The sequence below is a fragment of the Trypanosoma rangeli genome (genome assembly GCF_003719475.1).
Source record: "Trypanosoma rangeli strain AM80 chromosome Unknown Tra_15.4_contig_00155, whole genome shotgun sequence".
NCBI classification, from domain to species: domain Eukaryota; phylum Euglenozoa; class Kinetoplastea; order Trypanosomatida; family Trypanosomatidae; genus Trypanosoma; species Trypanosoma rangeli.
This window is the reverse complement of record NW_021705902.1, coordinates 1-9,158: the sequence shown is the minus strand read 5'-3', so window position 1 is coordinate 9,158 and position 9,158 is coordinate 1. Positions and strand designations below refer to the sequence as shown.

Here is a 9,158-nt window from a genome sequence, read left to right as displayed (position 1 = left end):
GGTCGGTTATGGTTTTTGGTTNTTTCCTTCCAACGTAGTGTGTGTGTGTGTGTGTAGAGAGAGAGAGAGAGAGGTATTATAAGCATGCTGTGAGTCTGTGATACGCCTGGGCTGCTGCAGGCCAGGGGAAGAGAGAGAATGGAGAGGAGTCCGTGTGATGGAAGAAGAGGCGGAGGTGAAACATTACTTTGCTTTTTATTATGATTTGCCCTATTTTCTTCCTTTCTTTGGGGGTGATGGTGCTTAGGTGTCTGTGCGTCTTTCTGCTGTTGTCGCCTTGGCCCCTCGGCAGCTGTGAGCATTGCAGGCAAAACAGGCACCCCGGCGTCGCAACAAACTGAGAGAAGGAAGAAAAGGCAAGCGGGTGTGTGGCGGTGCCTGGGCAGGGACAACAGTAACACCAAAGAGGGAAGGTAAAAACTAAGGGAGAAAAACAAAATAAGAATAGGGATGTCTTCTTCGCCGGAGTTGAGGCGGCCACCGCAGCACGAGGGGGTACCGCGCGAGGTTGTAGCGTGGATTCACACCCTGCACCTCCCGCGCGTTGTGCGGCGCCCGAGGCGGGACCTATCCAACGGCTTTTTGGTGGCGGTGATCTGCTCGCGGTACTGGAGCAGCATCAGCATGCACTCCTACGAGGACAAGATGAGTGCGGCGCAGAAGCGCAGTAACTGGGAGTTGCTGCAAAAACAGTTCGCCCTGAACAATTGCCCGCTGAGTGGTCGCATGATTGAGGGGGTGATGGCCTGCCGCGAGGACTACGCCAACTCTCTTCTCCGGCAGCTGTACACGCACCTGACGGGGCGGGTGATTGTCGAGGCGGCACCGCTGCCCGCGGAAGAGGTGGCACAGCCAAAAACGATTCTGCCACGGTCGATGCCCCCTGTGTTGTCTACAAAAATCAACGTGGAGTTTAACGCCCCAGCTGTCGACGACATCACGAGGTCGACGACACGCGTGCGGGAACTCTGGCCCTCGAATGCGGCCGCGTTGGCCTCGCCAGACCGCACCTTGCCCCTGGCGGTGGCGAAGAGGCCCGTCATTCACGCTATCGCCAATGACCAAGCGAGTGGTGACGCGGGTGACAAGGAGGCCGCGAGGAGTTTTGAGGATACATCCAGCAATGACGGCGCCGCTGACAAGAAGCGGCCAAACGGAAAACCACCGATGAACTTCCTCGTCTCGCTGCGCCCTGCGGAGGTGCGACAGACCGTGGTCCGTCCCGCGCCCAGGGACAACAAGCAAACAGCTGCACGAGATGGTCAGAAACGGCAGAAGCAGCAGCAGCAAGAACAACCCGATGATCTTCTCCCCCCCACGAGGGAGGTCACAGCGCTGGATTACATTGAGTACGTTGTGCGGACGCAGGCGGCCGACCAAGGGTGGTCGTGTGCCCGCGACATATCTGCGCCCTTTACGGAATACTTTCTGCGTGAAGAGGCCAACTTGGGAGCACTGCTGCAGCGTCGCCTGTGGAGTGCCCTACTTGGAAGCGTCAGTCAGTTGACGGAGCGTGTCTTGTGTCAGGGCGACTCCATGGCCGACGTCGCCGCTCTCTTCTTGCGAAGGCTTCCGCCAGAGGAAGCAAACGAGCAACTGTCAAAACAATGGCAACGGCACCCTCTGCAGCTGGAAGACGCCTCCGCGGCACCGAGACCCTGGAAGAAGGAGGCACCTTCGAGAGGGAATTCAGAACCTCAGCGATTCGTCTTTTTAGCGTCTCTTCTCTCAAGCATCTCCGACGCAGATAATTTTCTTGCTATATCGGTGTACTGTGATGACGTTCTGCCCCATTCCGCAGAGGTAATGGGAACGCTTGACAACGCCGCTGCCAACGTGCACGCTTCGCTCCTTTGTGCTGCCTTGCCCGCCAACCGAAGGCTTGCCGCGCGATTGTTACCCGATGTGCTCGTAGCTGTTTACACCGCCGTTACGGAGTCAAACACGGTTGAGGCAAAACGCAGTTATTATATTTTACTGCGTGCGGTGCTCTTGCGCCTTGCACGTACTGCGTGTCGGACTTCGTTGCTGTCTGCACGATCTTCTTCCTTGGCCACCGCCACCGCCACCGCCACCGCCACCGCCACCGCCACGGTGTCAGCAACGGTAAGCGATCCACTTGTTATGGCTGCCTTTGAGATCATTGGACCCAATGTTCTGGCAGCCCTCTCTCATGAATCCTTCACGGTGCGGCTTGTGGGGGCTCACCTCGCAGAGGCCCTTGCATTCACATCTTATCCCACAGAACGCTTGTTAAGAGACATTTTGCCGCTGCTAAGTGCCTGCATAACCACTGCTTCACCTATGTTTAACTGTGTCTGTGCGGCATGGCTGCGGAGTGTCATGAAATGCTTCAGCGACCCTCATGAATACGCGCTGTTTGCCGTCGAGGGCAAAGCTGTAGACAAAGAGGCATTGTATGCGCGTACGGCACTGCATCTAGCGACTATGATGCAGCATCTATCTGACGGACTGCTGGCACCAGGCCGGTTAAATGTAAAGACCTACATCGCCAAGCAACTGGCTCTCTGCCTTGACGATGTTCCCAACGATGGTAGCATGCGGCAGTTATTTAACCCAGAGAAGGTGGCAAGATCGGTCTTTTCTGTCTTGCAAAGCGTCCCAGCTGAGCTTGTGGCAGGCTTTTTCATATCGTCATCGTCTGCGGAAGGAGGCGTACGTGTTAAGGGGGGGCCTAATGGGCAGATGGCGTTAGCATCTGTGAGTTGCCCACTGCTTGGTTCGTTGCCTATGGACGGTTCGCTGCGTGACTGTTACCCGCTGGCGCTTTCTGAGGCGGTGCTTTTAGTCTTTCCACCAGAAGCGGATGGTCAGCGACCATCAACGCAAAGCGAGCAATACAGAAGTAACGTGACTAGTCGTGCTGCAGGTGCCGAGGGGCCGCCGATGACGACCCGCCTGATAACTGCGAAAGCGACACGGCTGCTGCGGGACCGTGTGGTGCCGGAAGACGTTACACAGCGCGTGACATGGATGTACAAAGTTATTGTCGCCTGCAGAAATGGTTATGAGTTTCCGGAGCGACCCCCGTCCCTCAGCGAGGCGACCGCGACGAAGCGGTGGACTGCCGTCATGAGGCAGATGTACCACGACATCGCTGTGCTTTCCACGGCGGCGGAGATACTTTGCGCGCCGAAAGGGGAAGTATTGATGGACGATGCCGCAAGCACCATCGCAAAACTGGCGGGAATGGCGCAGCAGATCGTGCTGCGGTGGCACGCGGAACTCATAAAGGGGGGTCCGCAGCTGCTGAAGAACTCCAACGCAGCTTTGCCCACCGTGTCCGAGCGGATGACGGGGGCGATGACATGGTACCACAACTCCTTTGCTGAATCTCAGCCGCAGCAGTCCCGCCGCGTCTCTACGGGCCCTCACGCGCCTCGGAGAGGAAGCGGTAGAGCGCAGCCACTTGGATAATGCACATATATATTTGCTGTACTGCCTGGTTGTGCCTTCATTTCCATCGTTTCCCGCTTCTCTTGCCGTGAACAGTTGAAATATCTCTCCTCTGCCGATAGATGTAGTGAATGGCGGCGACGAAAGCATCCCACAATGGATTAGAAGCCGAACGCGCAGAGCGTGAGAAATTCATGTAAAATAAAATAAAAAATGTTTTTGCTGCTGCCTCTGTTGTTTCACGTGGAATTGGGCAACTTTATTTATCATGTTGCCGTTATTATTATTGTTAATCTCCCGGCGATTTTCACTTGACCTCACGCTTTGCCTTTCTTCCCTTTTTTCCTTTCTTTTTCTTTTTCCTGTGTCCTCTCTTGGCGGAAGGAGAGCTGAAGCACCCTGTTAGTCGGATGATGGGACCTAAAAGCAAAACAGCAACGCGGAAGGCCGTCGCGGCGACGTCCAGCGCGCGGAAGGCCTTCAAGGAGGCTGCGGCGGACGCGGCAAAGACCGCCGTTGAGACGGTGACAGTGCACGCGGGGGGTAAAACTCCGCGTCGTGGCGTAACTTTTTCCGGGGCGGAGGCCGTAAAGAAGACCGCGTCAGGTGCATCCGGGTCCGCGACAGCTGCTGCGGCGGCGGCAAAGCGTGCAGTAGTGGGGGGCATCGTTGCCGCGAAAAAACGCCAAAGAGGAGAGGAAGACGACACGGCCGCTTACAGCGACCCCGACAACGAGGCGGAGGCAGAGGAATCGGAGGCGGAGTCGGTGGATTCTGGTAGCAGCAATGAGGCGAATCTGAGCGAGCTTGCCGATAGCGATAACACAAGTGAGGCAAGTGCGGAAGAGGACTGGGAGAACCCCTTCGAGAAGTCAAAGCGTGAGGGGACGCGGTTGACGTATGAGGCTCTGCGTCTTCGTTTTCTCCCGCCGGAGTTCCAGGAGCCACAGCTCTTCAAATTTCTCTCGCAGTTTGGCGCCAAGGTATTGAACTGCTTCTGCGTGCGGAGCCGACGCACCCATCAGTCCAAGGGCATTGCATACGTGCAATTTGACTCCCCGGCGGTGCTCCCTACTGTGGTGGAGGAGTGCCACGGCATGTCACTCGGCGGCCGTGCGGTGCAGGCGCACTCTGTCACGTTGCACCGTGCAATGCCGTCGAAGGAGAAGGTAGCCCGGCGACGACGGTTGGCGTACGCGCACAAGACAAAAGGTGCATCTCTCCGCACCCATGATCTGCGCCAGAAGAACCCCGTTGCGGCCCTCGTAAAGTACTCCCGCGTGGAGAAGGCGAACAACGAGCATTTGCAGCGCCTTGGCATTGACTACGCATACCACGGCTTTGAGGAGCAGCTGGAGAAGGTTCCCAGCGACCTGATCATCCGAAAGAGGCGGCGACCAGCAAAGGAGCCTCAGGGCCCCCACAGCGACGATAACAAGAACGATAAGGGTAAGAGCAAGAACGTGGAGTCGACGGTTGTCTCGTCGCCGTTGTCTTCCGTGACAACTGCCATCCACACGAGGGGGCAGAAGCGAACGAAAAAGTCAGTTAGTGACAACAACACCGCAGTTCCTTCTCCGGGCCCCGTCCTTGCGGCAGCTCAGACGAGGCAACACGCCAAGAAGTCGGCCACCCCTGCCACAAAGAAACGCCGCGTGGGGGCTGCCGCAAGTGCGTGAGTCACGAAAAAAGGGTGACTGGGACGTTACCTCCCGCCACGTGTGTGTATGTGTGGGGTAGGGAAGAGACGAAGTAAAAGCGGGGGATCAGCTTCCGCGTCCAGCAATGGCGAGGGTGGCTGAGGCAAACTAAAACTGCGCGAAAAGCGCGATAACGTGTAAGACCAACGAAAGGGAAAGGGAAGACTCCAGAAGACTGGGAATATATATATATATATATATATATGGAGAAAACAAGAAGGAGGAATGAAAAGAATGTGATGGTCACCCCCCTCGCAGCAAGAAACAATGAGGTAAGGCGGGTATGTGTGTGTGGGTGGGGGGGGGGACGTTGACACATACAGGACTTCGTGGAATCTGATGGTATGCGTCTATTTGTGTGTGTGTGTGTGTGCTTGTGAAAATGAGCGAGACGGTTGCAGTGTTTGCCCCACGTTGCCTTTTTTTTTTTTTGCTCCTTCTTTATTACAGTTGTGCGTGCAGCTCGCGTAGGTGAAACAAGCAGCTCTGCCAAGGGAACGGGGTTGGAGTGGAGTGGAGTGGGGGAAGACGGCGAAGCGGCAAGCAAAAGGCACAAAGAAGGAGAAGAAATACGAGAAAAAGAGAGAGACTTTAGTAGGCATCGGAAGTTATTGTGAAGTTCAGGCATTTATATATATATATATATATTTGTGTGTAGTGCGTTTAAAGACGTGAATTTGTGATTTATCTTTGTTTTCTTCTTTTCTGGGGTTCACTTTGCGGGTTCTCCCCCTGATGAGCTCAGCAGTGTACAGCCCTGGCCTTGCCGCACAAAACGATCTTCCCGTAGAAAATTGCAACGCTGCCACCGCCACCGCCGCTTCACTCTGCACTTTGTCTCTGCACACCACGGAGGTTGGACCACACGACCACACGAATAGCGTGAACAGGAGCTACTCGGATCTGAATGGCTTGCAGTTTGTCTTCTACGCTGCGGTTCTCTGTTGGCTACGGACAGCCCTGCAGCAGCCGCTTAATCTTGCTTTAGCTCGCCAACAAACATGCCCTGTCGCGAGCACCATGACAGCAATGCAAATTGTGCGATGCGTATACACCACCGAAGGGGGCACGCTTGGCCTGAGGCAGGGAATGACTGCTCTGACGCTGGGATGTACCCTCAGCGAGGCACTCTATCTTTGGCTCTTTGAGTACAGCCGCGAACGACTTCCTGTGGAGTCCGACGCAACACGCGATGCGGTGTCCGGATACGTGTCAGACGTCGTCTGTCGGCTGGTTCATATTCCCCTTAGTATTGTCGCACTGCGGCAGATGACGGCAAAGAAGACAACGATTGGGGGCACACATGAAACAAGTGGCATGTTTCGCACCTTGGTGTCCATGTACCGTGAGAATGGAATGCGTACGGTGTTTGCAGGTTACGGTACAACCTTGTTAGTTGGATGCCAGTGGACGGCAGTGTGGTGGGCCATGTATGGATACACCAAGAGCTGGTTGTACGAGGCTGCCGACGAATTTCTAGAGACGGGGGGTCAAGAGAGGTTGAACCCATCCACCTCGTTCTTCGTGGCATGGAAACACTGGTTGCTGGCGAGGGACGACAACATGGTGCTGAACTCCGTGTCCTCGTTTTTTACAAGCGCAAGCACGGCCGTACTGTTCAATCCGTATCTGGTGGCACGAGCAAATCTGCAGGTGACGCCGAATGCCCGATTGTGGCGTGTCGTCCGCGATATGTACCGGACTCGCGGCATGCAGGGGTTTTACGTTGGCCTCGCGCTTAACATTGGAACGTGTCTTATAGACGGGTTGTTAGCGTCCACTTCGTATGAGTACGCCAAGCTGTGGGCGGACAAGAGCCATCAACGCCCCCGCCAGGAAGGATGACTTTCCGTGCGTGCATGTCTGCGTTCACGGAGTCAATCAGGTAAAAACATAAATACGCATAAATTTATGAATAAATACAAATGTCGTACTGAGGTCTATTCGTTATTTGTCATCAGTCTTTTTTTTTTTCGTTTTTTGTTTTTACGTCGTTAATTTTTTTTTTGTTGTTGTTGTTTGTTTGTTTGTTTTCTGTTGTTGTTGGATTACTTTCCCGTTGGAGTCAGTAAGTGCGTGATTGCATCAATTTTGTCTTGGCGTGGTTTGGGTGGGGGGTCTTTGATTTATTTGTTTTTGGCTTGTCGATGAGGGCGGCATCGTGTGTCCGCGTGAGAGCATCCCACGGGAGGAACGGTGCAGCGCACCCCGCCTCCGCCGCTCTCGCCTCGATGTTTGTGTTTTGTCAGCTCTCTCTCTCTCTCCTCCACCACCATCACCACCACCACCCCATATATATATATATATATATATATACTGCTTGCTGTACACCAACTACAAAGGTGACCGTCACAGGCACGCTGCTTTCATTTCTCTGGTCCAGCAGCAACCACATCATTGCATATACTATACTTGTGTATATGCAATGATGTGCTGGTTTGTTTCCTGTTGCCCGTTACCGTACATCGAGAGTGGGTATGCATTCATTCATGTCCCATCTATGTGCATGTATAGATATGCATGTCTGCCAATGCGAGGGCGAAGAGGTCGATTTCTCGGCCTTGCCTGTCTCGCTACCAGTGGGTGCGTTGTGTGCGCGCTTTTCTATTTGGCTAGACGACAATAGAACAGTTCCTCTTTATGTATATATATATATATATATTGTGTCTCTGTGTGTTTTCGTCTTTGTTTCTTGGTCGTTTGTTTTTTTGTTTGTCTGCGGCGGTAAACGCGGTGCCTCGATACTCACCTTTATTTATTTCACCTCTTTCCTTCCTTCCTTCTTTTTTTTTTTGCCTCTCTGCGCTGACGTTGTCGCCGCTTCTGCCTGCATATTGCATGGGAAGCCAAAGCGAATTTACTAACATTACCTGTCATGTCCAAAGCAGCCTCCGCAGACCACTTGAAGGTGGACCCGGATCTCCCCGTCAGCCCAGAGGGCGTCACTTACCACGTGAAGTGCAAATCGGATGAACTTGCCGACCGCATCCTGCTCGTGGGCGACCCAGGGCGTGTGAAGGATGTGGCGGAGTTCTTTGACGCCGGCAGTGTGCGCTTTCACAGCGAGAACCGTGAAATCTACATTTCCACCGGCACCTACCAGGGCACGCCCGTCTCCGTCGTGAGTACGGGGATGGGGACGGACAACGTGGAGATCGTCATCAACGAGATTTATGTACTGAAGGAGTACGACTTTGTGCGCCGTGGGTGGCGCCCACGCGCAGGGGATGCGCACGTACCACAGGGCGCACAGGTGTTTGACCCATCCACCGTGAAACTTATTCGCGTGGGGACATGCGGCTCGCCGTTTCCGGATATGTCGCTTGGCGCCCTCGCCGTCACGCGCTACGTCATCGGCATGGATAACACCTGCCTCCTGTACAAGGCCAATGAGCAGGTCAAGAAGTCGAAGGATCTACTGGAGGTGCAGCGTGTGGTGAAGGCGCGCACTGGCCTGGGTGGTATTGACGTGTACACCACAAAGGCACACCCCGCCATCACGAACGGCATTGTGGCGGCCTGCAAGAGTTTCAACGAGCATCTGTCGGCGGGAGCCAAGAAGCAGGAGTACGTTGTCGGCACCACTGCAACCGCCAGTGGATTCTACGGCTGTCAGGGACGCGCCGTGGGCCGCTTCCGCGAGCACCTCCTGGTGCCCAATTTGGTGGAGGAGCTTTCCAAGCTTGAGTTTGATGTTACTGAGGGGAAAGAAATCGTGGCCAACATTGAGATGGAGACAAGTGCCCTGTGTTCGCTCTCAAACATGCTTGGGTACCAGGCGGGTTCGGTGTGCGTCGTTGTGGCCAAGCGCGCTGGTGCAGAGCATCTTTTTGCAACGCACGAACAGGGGAAAGTGGCGCTTGCAAATGCTATCCGCATTGCCCTGAACGCCATTGTAGGTATTCCGTAATAGCAGCGGAGGACGCCGGAAAACGAGAGCATAAGCCCGGCCGAAAAGGGGACTGCGTACGGCGGCTTGCTTTTTTTTTCTTTTACTTAACTAAGTAGTTATAAATTTAAAAAAAAAAACGTTTTTTTCTT

The 9,158-nt window shown here is 54.5% G+C and overlaps 4 protein-coding genes across 4 annotated transcripts, besides 11 other annotated features; all 4 read left to right on the top strand.

Moving 5' to 3' along the window:
- Positions 1-37: 37 nt before the first annotated feature.
- Positions 38-55: a microsatellite.
- Positions 56-73: a microsatellite.
- A 377-nt stretch (positions 74-450) lies between these two features.
- TraAM80_05006 (uncharacterized protein) lies at positions 451-3,438 on the top strand (the record flags this gene model as incomplete). The annotated part of the gene is made up of 1 exon (XM_029381903.1): positions 451-3,438. One exon carries the CDS (start codon positions 451-453, stop codon positions 3,436-3,438), a length of 2,988 nt encoding a protein of 995 aa, XP_029238194.1.
- Positions 3,439-3,739: 301 nt separating this feature from the next.
- Positions 3,740-3,788: a sequence feature (A-rich).
- Positions 3,789-3,827: 39 nt separating this feature from the next.
- Positions 3,828-5,096, top strand: TraAM80_05005 (RNA-binding protein; the record flags this gene model as incomplete). Its single annotated transcript, XM_029381902.1, has 1 exon — positions 3,828-5,096. One exon carries the CDS (start codon positions 3,828-3,830, stop codon positions 5,094-5,096), a length of 1,269 nt encoding a protein of 422 aa, XP_029238193.1.
- A 202-nt stretch (positions 5,097-5,298) lies between these two features.
- Positions 5,299-5,322: a microsatellite.
- A 137-nt stretch (positions 5,323-5,459) lies between these two features.
- Positions 5,460-5,496: a microsatellite.
- Positions 5,497-5,743: 247 nt separating this feature from the next.
- Positions 5,744-5,765: a microsatellite.
- An 87-nt stretch (positions 5,766-5,852) lies between these two features.
- On the top strand, positions 5,853-6,962 carry TraAM80_05004 (carrier protein; the record flags this gene model as incomplete). The annotated part of the gene is made up of 1 exon (XM_029381901.1): positions 5,853-6,962. The coding sequence occupies one exon, from the start codon at positions 5,853-5,855 to the stop codon at positions 6,960-6,962; it is 1,110 nt and encodes a 369-aa protein (XP_029238192.1).
- A 118-nt stretch (positions 6,963-7,080) lies between these two features.
- Positions 7,081-7,162: a sequence feature (A-rich).
- Positions 7,163-7,380: 218 nt separating this feature from the next.
- Positions 7,381-7,406: a microsatellite.
- A 2-nt stretch (positions 7,407-7,408) lies between these two features.
- Positions 7,409-7,433: a microsatellite.
- Positions 7,434-7,756: 323 nt separating this feature from the next.
- Positions 7,757-7,779: a microsatellite.
- Positions 7,779-7,836: a sequence feature (A-rich).
- Positions 7,837-7,992: 156 nt separating this feature from the next.
- TraAM80_05003 (nucleoside phosphorylase) lies at positions 7,993-9,027 on the top strand (the record flags this gene model as incomplete). Its single annotated transcript, XM_029381900.1, has 1 exon — positions 7,993-9,027. One exon carries the CDS (start codon positions 7,993-7,995, stop codon positions 9,025-9,027), a length of 1,035 nt encoding a protein of 344 aa, XP_029238191.1.
- Positions 9,028-9,158: the final 131 nt, after the last annotated feature.